Here is a 17,167-nt window from a genome sequence, read left to right as displayed (position 1 = left end):
CTTAGATCCCTACCGGATCTCACACTTTCCTTTGGTCCCGCAGACCTTCCCTTACCCGGACCTGTTGCATATTACACATCAAACAACTTCAGAATAGCACAAGTACCCATTTTTATAATTTTTTTTTTCATTTTCTCTTGCTTCTAAAACCAAAATATAACAATCATAACATTGCATGTTTTTTTTTTCCTCCCCCTTCCTTGGACATATGCACTCCCTCGCTTCTTGACACCCCACTCTGTCAGCAACCTACAACTTTAACTTCACAACGGTGCAACGAAATTTCGAGAGTTCAAACCACTCCCAGACGGCTGGCAGCGAGGGGCCCCACAGCCGTGGAGCGCCCGGGGTATAGGGAGTGTCCTAGGAGTTCTTACTACGGGGGTTCACGGTCCTCTGGCTCAGCAACCACAGCCACCGCGTAGTAGCCACGGGGGCAGTACTCCTTGTAGTACGTCACCCAGTCCCCTTCATGTAGAGCCCGGCCGTGGCGAATAGATGCCACATTAATATAAACCTTTTGTCCAGTCTCATCCCGGATAAAACCGTATCCTCTAGCAATGTTGGTGTATACCAGCCGTCCCCGGGATCTTTCCACCGCCATGCCAGCCTCCCCCTTTGAGTGGAGCAGGCTCCATACCTCCTGCTCCCGAACTTTCTTTTGTTTGATTACCTCCGCGACCCAAACGGAGGGTGCCGAGCCAGTCCCAGAGTCTGGTGGGCGGAACTTCGCTGTAAAAGCGCGTGGGGCAGAGACTGCTGATGAAATCTGCGGCCCAGCAGCCGCTGAGGCCGGGTGGCGGGTGAGGACAGCCGGGTCCTTGAGGGCTGGAGTAACAGGGTCTGTCAAACAAGCCGCAGCCGGTTCTAACGCTGGCAGTACCGCGGCCGCAGGATAGCCGCATCCAAAACTTCTAACGGAGCCGAAGTAACGGCCGGTTCTAGCAAGGCAGCTCTTGACAAGGGGAGCGCAGCAGCGTCTTCTTCGGCTGTACGCCGCACTGGTAGCTCCGGGCAGGGTGTCTCAGGGACCTGAGCGGGGGCCTTGCTCAGTACCGTATACGCCACGGGGCCCGTGGTGACTACGCCTTCCGGTGCGCAGGGGGCCGCGTGCTGCAGCAGAATGGTGGGGGCCGCCTGCGGAGGCACTGATAGGGCTGGGGGTTCTCTCACCTTCCCCGGCGCTGCAGCCTCCGTCCCATCATCACGCGGTGGACCCCGCAGCCTCCGTTCCTTGCTCCACTGTCCGGCGGGCCGTTCCTCCTGACTCGGGAGTTCCGCTGTGAAGTTCTCTGCTGGTATTGGTGGCGGCCGCTCTCGCTGACTCCGCTCAGGCTCCGCTCCCCAGCTCAGTATTCTGCGGTTCACCCGTGGCTCTGAGGGCAATTTCTGCTCCTTCTCTCGCCTCCATTCCCACTCCAGGCGGCCGATGCCCCGGCACCCGCAGCGTCTCATACCGTCCGTTGGGCAGCAATCGAATGGCGCCAAACAGCCACAGCCAAGTCCTTCTTCTGTGCCACTCCTCCTGCTGGGTGGGGCATTGGCAGGCCTTTCCACCCATCTGCTAGGGTCCAGTACATGAGAGCGTCGGCCTCCGGGCACATACTGCTGTCCACGGGGGTACGTTGGAGGGGGTCCCAGTCCATTCAACACGACTGCAAACACCCGGACCTCTCCCCTGCGCTGTAGTAATGCCGCCATCTTGCGCAGCTCCTGATACCGCCCCGGATCTTCTGTCAGCACCACGGAGTCACCACAGCGCTCCCAATTTGTAATCCACAGGTAAGCCAATTGTAATCCACAGGTATTTATAATCCAAGCAGCACAGTCCAAGTCCTTTTCCATTCTTTGAGGCAGGCCTGCCGCAGAAGATGACGTATTAGCGGCGGCGATCCTGCCGACTACGCCAAATGTTGGGTCGGTGGGGGGGCTTGGGGGGTGGTCCCTCTTCTTACCGCGCAGAGACGAAACATAGACGAAATGGAGGCAGGTACTGGGTGCAACAGGTCCAAGTTTACTTTCGCGCGCCGTCCACCTGACGGCCCTCGCAGCACATCGCCATATCTCTCTCTCTCGGCCCTCCGCATCCAGAGCCGCTTCACAACACAGCACAGTACCTCACTCATGGCCCTCTGTATCCAGAGCCACTTCACACACCGTGTTTCTCGCCTGGGACGTATATATACGTCCTGTCCTTTTTGGCCTTTCCTGACGTAGTGACAGCTTCCGACACTGTGGCTCAGGCTCGGACTGGCCCACCGAGGTACCGTTGGATCCCTCGGTGGGCCCCGCTCCCGAATGTCACTCACTGGTCGCTCGTACCCAGGGGCAGGGCCGGCGTCAGCACCCGGGCAAGTGCCGGGGCCCTGGCGAGATGGGAGGGCCCACTCACGCTGTCTGGGATACCCGCCGGCCGCCGCCACGCCCCCCATGTACTGACCCCATCCTGCGCCCTCCGCGAGGGACCCACGCACTGACGCAGCCCCTTACAGCCAGCAATGATCATCGCTTCCTTCGGCTGTAATCTTGTGTGCGGTGCCAGCACAGGACCTGTGATGAGGTCACAGGAGGGGAGGAGTCAGGGGTCACATGATCAGGGCGGCTGCAGGACTCTGCTGTGCTGGTCGCTTTTCATTATGGTTCTGGTCTGGATGGATGAGGTAACGTTTATGTGTGGGACAGTGGGGTCAGGGAGGGGTTTAACAAGGTGGATGTAGCAGAGCCGTGTGTGTACTTGTGTGTGGTCAGGGAGGGGTTTTACAAGGTGGATGTAGCAGAGCCGTGTGTGTACTTGTGTGGGGTCAGGAGGGTTTTTACAAGGTGGATGTAGCAGAGCCGTGTGTGTACTTGTGTGGGGTCAGGAGGGTTTTTACAAGGTGGATGTAGCAGAGCCGTGTGTGTACTTGTGTGGGGTCAGGAGGGGTTTAACAAGGTGGATGTAGCAGAGCCGTGTGTACTTGTGTGGGGTCAGGAGGGGTTTAACAAGGTGGATGTAGCAGAGCTGTGTGTGTACTTGTGTGGGGTCAGGAGGGGTTTAACAAGGTGGATGTAGCAGAGCCGTGTGTACTTGTGTGGGGTCAGGGAGGGGTTTTACAAGGTGGATGTAGCAGAGCCGTGTGTGTACTTGTGTGGGGTCAGGAGGGGTTTAACAAGGTGGATGTAGCAGAGCCGTGTGTACTTGTGTGGGGTCAGGAGGGGTTTAACAAGGTGGATGTAGCAGAGCCGTGTGTACTTGTGTGGGGTCAGGAGGGGTTTAACAAGGTGTATGTAGCAGAGCCATGTGTGTACTTGTGTGGGGTCAGGGGGGTTTAACAAGGTGGATGTAGCAGAGCCGTGTGTGTACTTGTGTGGGGTCAGGAGGGGTTTACAAGGTGGATGTAGCAGAGCCGTGTGTGTACTTGTGTGGGGTCAGGGAGGGGTTTAACAAGGTGGATGTAGCAGAGCTGTGTGTACTTGTGTGGGGTCAGGCGGGGTTTAACAAGGTGGATGTAGCAGAGCCGTGTGTGTACTTGTGTGGGGTCAGGGGGGTTTAACAAGGTGGATGTAGCAGAGCCGTGTGTGTACTTGTGTGGGGTCAGGAGGGTTTTTACAAGGTGGATGTAGCAGAGCCGTGTGTGTACTTGTGTGGGGTCAGGAGGGTTTTTACAAGGTGGATGTAGCAGAGCCGTGTGTGTACTTGTGTGGGGTCAGGAGGGGTTTAACAAGGTGGATGTAGCAGAGCCGTGTGTGTACTTGTGTGGGGTCAGGGGGGTTTAACAAGGTGGATGTAGCAGAGCCGTGTGTGTACTTGTGTGGGGTCAGGAGGGGTTTACAAGGTGGATGTAGCAGAGCCGTGTGTGTACTTGTGTGGGGTCAGGGAGGGGTTTAACAAGGTGGATGTAGCAGAGCTGTGTGTACTTGTGTGGGGTCAGGAGGGGTTTAACAAGGTGGATGTAGCAGAGCCGTGTGTGTACTTGTGTGGGGTCAGGGGGGTTTAACAAGGTGGATGTAGCAGAGCCGTGTGTGTACTTGTGTGGGGTCAGGAGGGGTTTACAAGGTGGATGTAGCAGAGCCGTGTGTGTACTTGTGTGGGGTCAGGGAGGGGTTTAACAAGGTGGATGTAGCAGAGCCGTGTGTACTTGTGTGGGGTCAGGGGGGTTTAACAAGGTGGATGTAGCAGAGCCGTGTGTGTACTTGTGTGGGGTCAGGAGGGGTTTACAAGGTGGATGTAGCAGAGCCGTGTGTGTACTTGTGTGGGGTCAGGGAGGGGTTTAACAAGGTGGATGTAGCAGAGCTGTGTGTGTACTTGTGTGGGGTCAGGGAGGGGTTTTACAAGGTGGATGTAGCAGAGCCGTGTGTGTACTTGTGTGGGGTCAGGGAGGGGTTTAACAAGGTGGATGTAGCAGAGCCGTGTGTGTACTTGTGTGGGGTCAGGAGGGGTTTACAAGGTGGATGTAGCAGAGCCGTGTGTGTACTTGTGTGGGGTCAGGGAGGGGTTTTACAAGGTGGATGTAGCAGAGCCGTGTGTGTTCTTGGGTGGGGTCAGGAGGGGTTTACAAGTTGTACGGAGCAGAGCCGTGTGTGTACGAGGTGTACGGAGCAGAGCCGTGTGTGTACGAGGTGTACGGAGCGAAGCCGTGTGTGTACGAGGTGTATGGAGCAGAGCCGTGTGTGTACGAGGTGTACGGAACGGAGCCCTGTGTGTATGGAGCTGAGCCGTGTGTTTATGGAGCGGAGCAGAGCCGGGGGTGTACGGAGTGAAGCTGCGTGTGTACAAGGTGTACGGAGCGGAGCCGTGTGTGTACGAGGCATACAAAGCGGAGCCGTGCGTGTACGAGGTGTATGGTGGGGAGCATTTATACCTCCCGAGTCCCAACTGTCCCGGATCCAGCGAGACAGTCCCGATTTTGAGAGAGAGAGACTGCCCCAGCCGGGAGCATACTTTCCCCGCGGGACACAGGAGTACACAGCGGAGCCCCAAGGAGCAATTTAAAACTTGCACGTAACGTTCTACCGGAAGTGACGTGCTGGAAGCTGACCAGAAATTAGGTCATTTCAGTAGGAGATTGTGACTGAACCATGGAGGCACTTCAGGGAATGCTTCAGATCCATCACCGTGTCCTCCTCTGACAGCGGACAGCGAGATTGCCTTGGAATCGGGGATGTCGGCCATGTGAGCGGATCATGATATGTCCTGCACCAGGAGGCTCAGGTGGGCACTACAATGGGAGCTGGGCTGCTATAGTATCTTTATAGAATTTTTCTTTCTCTGTTTCTTTCTCTCTCTCATCTTTTTTTCTCTCTCTCTGTTCTCTTTCTGTCTCTGTTCTTTCTCTCTGTCTGTTCTCTCTTTCTTTCTTTCCCCTCTTCCTCTCTGTTCTTTCCCCTCTTTCTTTTTCTCTCTACCTCTGTTCTTTCTTTCCCCTCCTTTTTCTCTCTCCCTGTTCTTTTTTTCTGTCAACTCTTTTTCTCTCTCCGTTCTTTCTTTCCCCTTTTTTTTCTCCCTCTCTGTTCTTTATTCCCCTTTCTTTCTCTCTGTTCTTTCTTTCCCCTCTTTCTTTCTCTTTCTCTCTGTTCTTCCTTTCTTTCTCTGTTCTTTCTTTCTTTCTTCTTTCCTTCTTTCTTTCTTTCTCTCTGTTTGTTCTTTCTATGTTCTTTCTTTCTCTCTCTCTCTGTATCTTTCTCTGTTCTTCCTTCCATTCTTTCTCTTTCTTTCTCTGTTCTTTATTTCCCCTCTCTTCTTTCTTTCATGCGTACACTACTAATCAGTAGCCTCCATCACATGAACGTGTTTTGCCACACAGCGAGTGTCCGTGTGGATCACATGCGTGTCCGTGTGATCCACACAGAGAGAAGTCCGTTTTTGGCCGTCACCACGGATGTCACACGGCATGAGTCGTGGTATGTGTTAAGGGGTGGCCAACTGAGACATTTTCGCCCGGGGCCCTCAAAAACCTGGAGCCGGCCCTGCCCAGGGGTGGGATTCAGCGGGTTCTCCCCGGTTCGGTGGAACCGGTTGTTAAAAAAGCAGCCAGTTCCCCGAACCGGGGAGATTCACAGCCGCGATCCGGTACTTTGATGTTCCTGCAGTGCAGCCGGCAAGGAGCAGGAGCAGAGGAGGACTCTTGCTCTGCTTCCTAGTCCCGCCCGCCGCGCCGGATACCGCGCATTGATACGTCGGGTCGTTCTCTGCTCTGTCTCTGACTACTGGACAGAGCACAGCACACCCCGGAGGCCCCCGCCCCGCGCACTGATTCCTGCGCGCAGTGCGGCATTGGTGGGTAACTGGAGCTCGCTGGAGGAGTCACCGCCACTGCCCAGACTTGTCAAGTCAATGTGAGCTGAGCCCAGGCAGCGTGACGGACCGGTGATTTGCGCACACCCGGAGGCCGGAGGAGCAGGACGGGCGGTGCGGGGCCTGGCCATCCAGGAGGCCTCAACCGCGGCCGTGGGATTACAGTGACAGTCTTCTTCGGAGTCAGACGCGTCGCAGCCTGTCGCCTGTGTATCTGGTACACAGGCCAACGCCGGGTCAGTGAGTTACTGTCTGTATGTGCTGCGTATTGGGGACCTGTGCTGCCTACTAGGGACCTGTGCCTGCCTATTGGGGACCTGTGCTGCCTACTAGGGACCTGTGCCTGCCTATTGGGGACCTGTGCTGCCTACTAGCGACCTGTGCCTGCCTATTGGGGACCTGTGCTGCCTATTAGGGAACAATGCTGCCTATTATGGACCTGTGCCTGCCTATTGGGGACCTGTGCTGCCTATTGGGGACCTGTGCTGCCTATTGGGGACCTGTGCTGCCTATTGGGGACCTGTGCTGCCTATTGGGGACCTGTGCTGCCTATTGGGGACCTGTGCTGCCTATTGGGGCAGCTAATCGCACGGGTACCGGGAGGCTTTCGCCGCCAAGACCGGCAGGCAGCAACGCTGCCTGGCTGGTCCGGGCAAATTTTAGCCCCCCCTGCAGATACGAACGCTTCGATTGGCTGGGCTGTGTAGCATCTACCATGGACCTCTTGTTGGGACAAAGTGATCACTATACCCCCTACGTCAATCCTTGGGGGTGTAGATTCCAAAATGGGGTCACTTTTTAACTTCAAAGTAACACAGGTCAGATTTGCAAAAAATGGCCTGGGCATTAAGGTGAAAACAGGCCTGCGGCCCTAAAGGATTAAATGAATCGTAGTGCGGAAAGATCTGCAGCATATGAACAACGGTGCAGCTTTTAGTAGAATTAGGATGCTGAAATGATGCAGATTTGGCGTGGGATATACGGCAAAAGAACCCATGGTGTAATTCCGCGGTCTCAAAGCCTAAATGTTGAGTTGTACATTACTGTAGGTGGGCCCCTAAAATTAATTCCCTTGGTGGGCCCTAGACACCCCAGTCCGACCCTACTGGTCCAACGTCGTTCTTTACACGGTGTGCCTATTCCCTTTATCTCGTCTCTGTTGCGGTCTGTCAGGACCACCCCCCTGTTGTTCTCTCTCCTCAGTCCCCCTGGTCTGGATTCACCTCACAGTGCACAGACTGGCGTAGTCCTCCTGTCACTGGAGCTCCCCCTGGGGACTGGAACTTTCTGGAACCCTCCCTCAGTATTTATAGCTAACTCGGTTCCTTGAAACTGTCACTGTCACCACGCCCCCCATGACCAACGGTTTCTAAAGCCCTAAGCTGATGTCAAGTCCTTTGCTCACACTCCTCCCTGCCATCTAATGGTGAACCCAAGGTACTGCACGTCCACTACACTTTCCTAGCTGTTTCCCCACTGTAATAACCGACACCTACCTACACTGTGCAAACCTTTCCTTCTTCACTCTGACTAGTCCGTCCGTCCGTCCGGTCACCTTCCCTACAACCTAAGCAAACTGCCACATACACTGGCATGTAAAAGTTTCGGCACCCCTGGTCAAAATTACTGTTGAAGATGAAATGATCACTGAAAGGTCTACAGTAAATATATAGTCATTTTTTTACATTTTAAAAATTACAAAAAGGAAAATGGGCTGATGCAAAAGTTTGGGAACCCTTAGAGATTTGTGAGCTCAGATAACTTTGATCAAGGCTTAATTAGTCTGTTAGGGTTATGGCTTGTTCACTATCACCGTCAGGAAAGGCTAGGTGATGCAAATTTTCCAGCTTTATAAAAACCTAGCATCTAACCAAGTGCCGAAAAACAGCAGCCATGGGTTCTAAGCAGCTAAGCAGGTAACCTCTGAAAATGAAAGTGGTGGAGGCCGACAAAGCAGGAGAGGGCTAAAAGAAGATAGCAATGCGTTTTCAAGTTGACTTTTCCTCAGTTCCAAATGTAATTAAAAAATGGCAGTTAACAGGAACAGTGCCGGTCAAGATAAGATCTGGGAGACTAAGCAAAATTTCAGTGAGAGCTGCTCGTGGGATTGCTAGAGAGATAAATCAGAACCCCAGCTTGACTGTAAAAGACCTTCATAAAGATTTGGCAGACTCTAAAAGTTGTGGTACATTGTTCTACTGTTCAGAGACACCTGCACAATTATGGCCTTCATGAGAGAGTCATAAGAAGAAATCTGATCCTCCTGCATCCTCACCATAAAATTCAGCATCAGAAGTATACAAAAGAACATCTAAACAAGCCTGAAGCATTCTGGAATTGACTGTCCCTGACTACGCTATCTGACGGTGCTGCCCCTAGTGGTTGCAAGACCAGTACTCCAACCCAGAGCAGTCCATAACAGAATAATCTTGCTCACAAAATGTAGTCTGTTGCAGCCCAACTGAGGCAACAAGTTGCTGAGTTTCACAATTTTGGGGCCACATACCACGAAACATTAATTAAGAAATAATAGTCAAAGAGATATTTAGGCTGCATGGAATACCTGACAAGGTCATTTCTGATATAGATGTTCAGTTTACATCAAGATTTTGGAAAAGCTATACTGCTTTAGGAGTTAGGCTGTATGCCCACGTTGCATTTTTATGCGTTTCCGCTGCGTTTTTGCCGATGCAGAAACGCTTAAAAAAAACGCTATTTAAAACGCATCCCATGCAATCCTATGGGATTCTGCAATTGTTGTGCCAATGCTGCGGATTTTTCCACTGCGGAATCGCATAGCGGAAAAATCCGCAGCATGTCAATTAATTTTGCGGAATCGTGGCGATTCCGCTGCCATAGGATTGCATTGAAACGCTCACATTATGCATGTGGCTATGCCCACCATGTGTAAAGTGAGCTCTTCATGTGCGGATGGTACCCAGGGTCTGGAGGAGAGGAGACTCTCCTCCATGCCCTGGGTACCATATTCCTGTAAAAAATAGAATTAAAAGAAAAAATAGAGATATACTTACCCTCTGTCGGCCCCCTGAGTCTTCAGCGGCTCTGCCGGCAAGTTCCGTTCCCAGGCGTGCTTTGCGAGAATGACCTCTGATGGCGGTCACGCAACTGCTACTTCACAAAGGTCATTCTTGCAAAGCACCCCTGGGAACGGAATTTGCCGGCAGCGCCGTTGAGGACCGGGATCGCCGCTGAGGAGATCGGGGGCTGCCAGGAGGGGAGTATATCCATATTTTTTATTTTTTTTTGATTTTTAACATTCTTTTACTATTGATGCTGCATAGGTAGCATCAAGAGTAAAAAGTTGGTCACGCGTGTCAAGCACTATGCTTGACAAGTGTGACCGACCTGTCAATCACTTTTTTCCAAGCGATGCTTCAAATCGCTTGGAAAAGCGCTAGCATTCTTCAAGCTAAAAACGCTTGTAAAACGCTTGTGTTGTGCACGAAAACGCATGCGAATTCCACATGCATTTTACCTGCGGCGGGGAGTTGCGGAAATGCTGCGGACTATTAGCCTCATTGTCAATTTGTCTACTGCATTCCACTCTTAATCCAATGGCCAGACTGAAAGAACTAACAAAACCCAACTCATCGGCTATCCCTGACTACACTGTGCTGCTCCTTTAAACTGCATTGCTGCTCGTGTGTACCGACTCCTTGGCTATCCCTGACTACGCTACCTGCCGGTGCTGCCCCTAGTGGTTGCAATACCAGTATTCCAACTCAGGTCAGTCCATAACAAAAGTATACATAATTTCAGGAAAAGAACATCTCGCCAACCATTAAACATGTGGGTGGGGTGGATCAGTCATGATTTGGGGTTGTGTTCCAGCCAATGACATGGGGAACATTTCATGGGTAGAGGGAAGAATGGATTCAATTCAATTTCAACAAGTTCTTGATGGAAACACCTTCTCTAAAAAAAAAAAAAAAGCTGAAGTTGAAAAGAGGATGGTTTTTACAAATGGATGATTAGTGATGAGCGAGCGTGTTCGAATAAGGTGTTATCAGAGCACGCTCATGTCCTAATCGAGTATCTTTGGCATGCTCAAATATATGCTCTAGTGGCAGCAGCTGCATTTCTCGCTGCTGTTCGACAGCCGCAGCACTTTCTGGGATTGCCTGTTTGTTAGGCAATCCCTTCATATGTTATTCCTTAAAAGTTAGGTTACTTATTCATGCAGGCAGAAATTTACGAAAAGCTGTTTTACATTCTAATACAGTTGATCTTCATGATTAAAGCATCTTGATTACTACTGGCAACCTGTACTAGTCTGTCGTAGATTGAAAAACAGACTACTTTATAAGACATTATTACTTAATCACTGCATGGAAAGAAACTTTGACAAAGACTTCTATAGATTTCTCAATTTTTGTTGCCTTCCAGTTCTAAAGTCGGACAACACATATGAAATGCTGATAGATCAGACAGTTGTTAGCCAAGGAAGTCTTCTGGAAGATGTCATACCACCTCTGAATCCTCCTAAAGAAATAGATGATCCAAAAGAAAAAAAACCAGTGGAGTGGGATGAACGTCCCAAAATTCCTGATCCTAATGCTGTCAAGCCAGAAGACTGGTAAGAACACAATTAATTGTAGCACAGATTGCAGAATAAGTAATTGATGGCTCGTATAAATTTTACCATTTCATTAGGTCCCATGGGTCATTTTGACTATCCTCCCTGATTGGGAGTGATGATGATATTTGGCTGTGACCATTATAGAGCTAAATACCTAGATTGTGTTTGGCTTTGAACTATTTATAAAATGCCTCGGTCATAGTGTATGACATATAACTGTGATTTTATCAAAGTTACAGCATGAAGCCCAGTAAGTGTCACATTGCTGCAATCAGGGTCTCTGTTTCCACATTATGCTGCTCTCAGATTAGTAAGCAAAACCTGTGACCAATTTCCATTAAAATCTATGTGGGAATGGAAACAAAGAAGCCCTAAAAGGTACTTTTAACCTTTATGAGAAGACTAGCATGCCGTACTAGTACAGCTCTGCAGGAGGTGAGGTGCGATGCGATCGTAATGGCCTGATGGTCTCCATGGAGACCCCCGGCAGCAAGATGGTCGCGGTGTCGTACCAGGTCCTGCAGGGAGGTAGCTTGTGAGCGCGGGCTGACATCAGGCGCTGGCATGCCTCCTTCCCTGCCTGTCAGATCGCTAATCTGATACTAAGCAGTGAAAAGTGTCAGATCAGCAATCTGTAGTGTTGAGCATTCCGATGCTGCAAATATCGGGTATCGGCCAATATTCGCTGTATCGGAATTCCGATACCGAGTGAATCGGAAGTCCCCATAATGCAATGAGCCACTGTTGTGGCTGTGATTGGCTGCTGAAATGATGTCATCATGATGCGCGGTCTGTGCGCATCATGATGCGCGGTCTGTGCCGAATGCGGGGGGTCTGTACGGGCCTGCCGGGGGCCTGTGCCGCCTGCCGGGGGCCTGTATGGGCCTGCCGGGGGCCTGTATGGGCCTGCCGGGGGCCTGTACGGGCCTGCCGGGGGCCTGTGCCGGCTGTCGGGGGTCTGTACGGGCCTGCCGGGGGCCTGTGCCGGCTGCCGGGGGTCTGTACGGGCCTGCCGGGGGCCTGTGCCGGCTGCCGGGGGTCAGTACGGGCCTGCTGGGGGTCTTGTGTGTGTGCAGGCATCGTCCGATGGGACTGCAAGTCCCATCGGGCTATGCCTGCTACAATGACAGTGATTGACACATTAGCCAATGATGGGACAGTAGTAGTCCCATCATCCGGGTAATGTGTTGAATGTGAAAAAAAAAACAACATACATACTACATACATACATACTACATTCATACAACGTACAAACATACTATATACATACAACATACATACTACATATATACTACATTCATACAACATAGTTTACATACATACTACATTCAAACATACATACTACATACATACAACATATATACTACATTCATACAACATACATACTACATACATACTACATATATACTACATTCTACATACTACATACATACTACATTCATACAACATACATACATACATACTTCATATATACAACATACATACTACATACATGAATGTAGTATATATGTAGTATGTATGTATGTATGTTGTATGAATGTAGTATGAATGTTGTATACATGTAGTATATATGTATGTATGTTGTATGAATGTAGTATATATGTAGTATGTATGTAGTACGAATGTAGTATATATGTAGTATGTATGTATGTTGCATGAATGTAGTATGTAAGTAGTATGTATGTATGTTGCATGAATGTTGTATATATGTAGTATGTATGTAGTATGTATGCATGTTGTATGAATGTAGCATATATGTAGTATGTATGTTGTATGAATGTAGTATATACTGTATGAAGTATGTATGTAGTATGTATGTTGTATGAATGTTGTATATATGTAGTATGTATGTTGTATGAATGTTGTATGTATATATATATATATAGTATGTATGTATGTTGTATGAATATAGTATGTATGTAGTATGTATGTATGTTGTATGAATGTAGTATATATGTAGTATGTTGTATGAATGTAGTATGTATGTAGTATGTATGTAGTATGTATGTTTTTTTTACATTCAACACATTAGCCGGATGATGGGACTACTACTGTCCCATCATTGGCTAATGTGTCAATCACTGTCATTGTAGCAAGCATCACCCAATGGGACTAGGCTCGCACAGACCACCGAGAGGCCTGTACAGGCCCCGGCAGGCCCGCATAGACCCCCGGCAGGCCCATACAGGCCCCGGCAGGCCCGCACAGACCCCCGAGAGGCCCGTACAGGCCCGCACAGACCCCCGAGAGGCCCGTACAGACCCCGCCCGCACACACAGACACGCACAGTGTCCGCCGACGCACCGCCCACACTCTTCCCCCCTCCCGAACTGGATGTTCAAGGAAAGAAAGGGGTTTTTTTTACTTCCGATATTTCTGTCCCATAGACTTGCATGGGACTTCCGGTATCGGAATCGGCGATACCCGATACTTTTTGGGTATCGGTCCGATCCGATCCAATATTTCTCAGTATCGGATGGTATTGCTCAACACTAGCAATCTGACATTATATAGTGATATCCCATCCTGGGGCAATGTAAAAAAAAAAAATTAGAATGTGTAAAAATATTTTTTGCAAAATTCTTAAATAAAGAAAAAAAATAAAAAATATTTTTCAAATAAATACATTTATTTATATAAATAGAAAAACCCAATAAAAGTACACATTTGATGTCACCGAAAAAAAATTAATATTTTTCCAATAAATACATTTATGTAAATGAAAAAAAACAAACAAACAATAAAAGTACACATTTGGTATCGCCGCGTCCGTAATGACCCGCTCTATAAAACTATCCCACTAGTTAACCCCTTCAATGAACACCATAAAAAAATAAATAAGAGGCAAAAGCAATGCTTTATTATCAAGCCACCGAACAAAAAGTGCAATAAAGCGCTATCAAAAGGACGGATATAAATAAACATGGTACCGCTGAAAGCATCATCTTGTCCCACAAAAAACAGGCCGCCATACAGCTCCATCAGCAGAAAAATAAAAAGTTATAGCTCTCAGAATAAAGCAATGCAAAAATTATTTTTTCTATGAAATAGTTTTTATTGTGTAAAATCGCCAAAACATAAAAAAAATATAAATGTGGTATCGCAGTAATTGTACTGACCCGAAGAATAAAGCTGCCTTATTAATTTTACCACATGCGGAACGATATAAAAACAAAAAGCATTTCTTGAATTGCTGTTTTTTATTCATTCTGTCTCCCGAAAATCGGAATAGAAAGCGATCAAAAAATGTCAACTCGTCCCGCAAAAAATAAGCCATAACATTGACTCTGTCGGCCGAAATATGAAAAAATTATATCTCAATATATGGTGATGCAAAAACTAAACTAAATAGCAAAGCCAATAAAGACTCAAGGTCTCCAAAAATTCATTTTTAAACAGCAGACAAAAAGGCAGCAAAACTTACCTGCCCAGATCTTGAAACAAATGCACTACAGGGTGCAGCTGGCCCATATAGCAAGATGTCAGCAACACAGGTGCAAAATACCAGATCAACAGCCACTCTCCACCTACCCAATCCTGGAGGGGGTGTCTCGCATGAGGGGTGTTCACAAGGCTATGCATTGAGAGTGTGCTGGCCAGCCCGCCTAATCAAAAAGTAGGGGCGCGACTAATAGGCTGAGAACCAGACACTGTGCGGTACCTTTGTGTGAACAACGCCCTATGCGGGCCTCTATTGTGCAGTTGTATACTGGCCAGTCATCCCCTCCAGAATTGGGTAGGTGGAGAGTGGCTGTTGATCTGGTATTTTGCACCTGTTTTGCTGACATCTTGCTATATGGGCTGGCTGCACCCTGTAGTGCATTTGTTTCAAGATTTGGGCAGGTAATTGTTGCTGCCTTTTTGTCTGCTGTTTAATGATGCAAAAACTAGTTTTCGCAATAAGTCTTTTAGTGTGTGACAGCAGCCAAATGTAAAAACCCAATATAAATCTGGTATCGCTGTAATCGCAACGACCCGAAGAATAAAGTCACCTAATCACTTATATCGCACAAGGAATGGCATAAAAATAAATAAAACCAATTCTTCACATGCTGTTTTTTTTCATTCTGCCTCCAAATTATTGCAATAAGGCTCGGCGCACATTTATCCTGCGCACTGCGCTGAGCTCTTACACTGTGGTTTCTGTGTAAATCTCTAAAATACGTGATTTAGACAGAACTCCCGGCGGAAGATCCCTATAATGAGGCGGATGGAGGCATGTGGGCACCATAGGACCTGTGATCCGACGGTGTCCATCTTTTTAGGATTGCATAAAAGTGCCATCGGACACAGTTTTGTGCACTTCTGAAAAGGACACCAATGAACAGAGGCCAGACAGAGTCCGGAGTAAATCTGCTGCCTCATTATAGTGAATGGATCCCTCGGGGGTTTCATCTGTCACGTCACTCAGAGATTTAGATGGAAAACCCAAAGTGCTCAGCGTAGAGCACCGGATAAATGTGATCTCTAACGTTATGTAAAATGTTCTCAATAAAATCTTCAACTCAATCCACAAAAAAAGCAAGCCCCACTCAGATCTCTCATCTGTTATCGGAAATATAGGGGGCTTCCACATTACTGGTAGCACAAAGGCTCTGGAAAAGCTAAATGGCTTCAAGCTCCCCAAAACAAATTCCGCAAATACTGCGCTCCCAAATCCAAATGCCCCTCTCCCTTCTGAGCCCCAGTGTGCCTAAACCACATATAGCACCCACATGTTTGGCATTTCTGTAGTGACCTAATTTACAGGTGCGTGTCACCAGAAGCATGAGCTGGGCATAACGTACTGGTCACTGCAACTGCAGTTTGCAATTTTCACTCAGCAACATCCACTGCTGCCTGTTTCTGGAAAACACCCATGGAGACGAAATCGTCACTACATCTGTAGATAAATTCTCAAGGGGGTATAATTTCCAAAATGTGGTCACTTGAGGGGGGTTTACACTGTTTAGACATATCAGGGGCTCTTCAAATGCTACATGGCATCAGCTAATTATTCCAGTAAATTTTACATTCAAAAAGTCAAATAGCCTCCTTCCCTTCCAAGCTCTGACGTGCGCACATGTTCTGTCCCCACATGAGGCGAATGGAGGTGTAGTTGATTAGGGCTGGGAGAGATTCCTACCTTCCGTTTCCTCAATGCAGAGCAGACAGGACCATTGTTGCTGTTCAGTGTCCAGAAAGATGATACACACACACCAGGGATTGTGAAGTCCAGACTTGTTTATTTGGAAATCTGGACATACAGCGTATGATTGGTAATGCAGTAGGTTCTCCAGACATGCAGAATGTTAGCAAGATGTGAGCAACGAAGTGTGAGCAAAGTGTGCAGCAAATTGAGCAACGAATGTGGTCGAAAAACTGATGCCTTTCACAGCTCGGTACAAGCGTGTCTCTCCCGGGTGAAAATGAAACGAAGAATGGCTGCTAACAGGAAGAGAAGGCGTGACCTGACCCGGAAGTGGAAGGCATGTACTAGAATTAATTAGCTGCAGGCTGCCATACAGAGAAAGACCAGCAGGTGGCAGGAGACCAAATGCACGACTGTACACAAAGAATGGTAATATAACACAATCCATGAGACCATAAAATCATAACTTAGATGGAACAGCACACTCCCCGTCTGAAATTCCGTAAGGGATTTCACTATATTAATGTTTTGGGTTTTTTTAAAATAAAGTTCAATAACCTGGAAAAGAAACACAAATATGCATGCAATGCAATAATAACTTCAAAACGAGGTAGATGACAGACAGTTCCTGAGACAATCCAAAGATACCCATCTTCGGATCGGAGGAGCCACACTAGGCCAAACTGTCTCCGACCCAACGGTAATCCAATGGACGAAGTACTAGGGTAGTGTTCTGTTCATGGTTCATTGTTATGATTGGGTCACCGAGGAGGAAAGCAAGACCAAGCTAAGCCACAGAAAACCAGAGAGGTTGGTAACTAAGCGGATTGCAGACCCCTGCTAGCAGTAGCCGTGGAGCGTACCTACGATGATCCTAGACGCCTCGACACAGCCGGAGAACTAAATAAGCCTAAAGCAAGAAAGGGGAAATCTTAACTGCCCCAGAGCAGACCCCAAAGGAATAGATAGCCCCCAAACATATATTGTCGGTGAGACAAGATGAAAACACAAACGCAGGTAGGAAAATAGACTGAGCAAACGATGGGGCCCACAGTAACTAGACAGGACAGGAAAGGAAAGACTCTGTCTGCAATCACGCAACAAAAACCCTGCAAAAAATGCCCAACACGTCTGATAGAAAAATACTGAAGTCACTAGACTT

At 48.5% G+C, this 17,167-nt stretch overlaps 1 protein-coding gene across 3 annotated transcripts in view; it reads left to right on the top strand.

Moving 5' to 3' along the window:
* Positions 1–17,167, top strand: part of CLGN (calmegin) — a 175,453-nt gene that overhangs the window by 98,671 nt on the left and 59,615 nt on the right. For all 3 annotated transcript variants that reach the window (XM_073572135.1, XM_073572134.1, XM_073572133.1), the window contains exon 8: positions 10,682–10,871. In XM_073572135.1, the coding sequence (XP_073428236.1) occupies positions 10,682–10,871 (190 nt within the window). The remainder of the gene's footprint in view (positions 1–10,681; positions 10,872–17,167) is intronic.

Source organism: Dendrobates tinctorius, unplaced genomic scaffold (genome assembly GCF_039654945.1).
Source record: "Dendrobates tinctorius isolate UK_male_01 unplaced genomic scaffold, ASM3965494v1 ptg000030l, whole genome shotgun sequence".
Taxonomy (NCBI): domain Eukaryota; kingdom Metazoa; phylum Chordata; class Amphibia; order Anura; family Dendrobatidae; genus Dendrobates; species Dendrobates tinctorius.
This window is presented reverse-complemented; position numbering and strand designations above follow the sequence as displayed.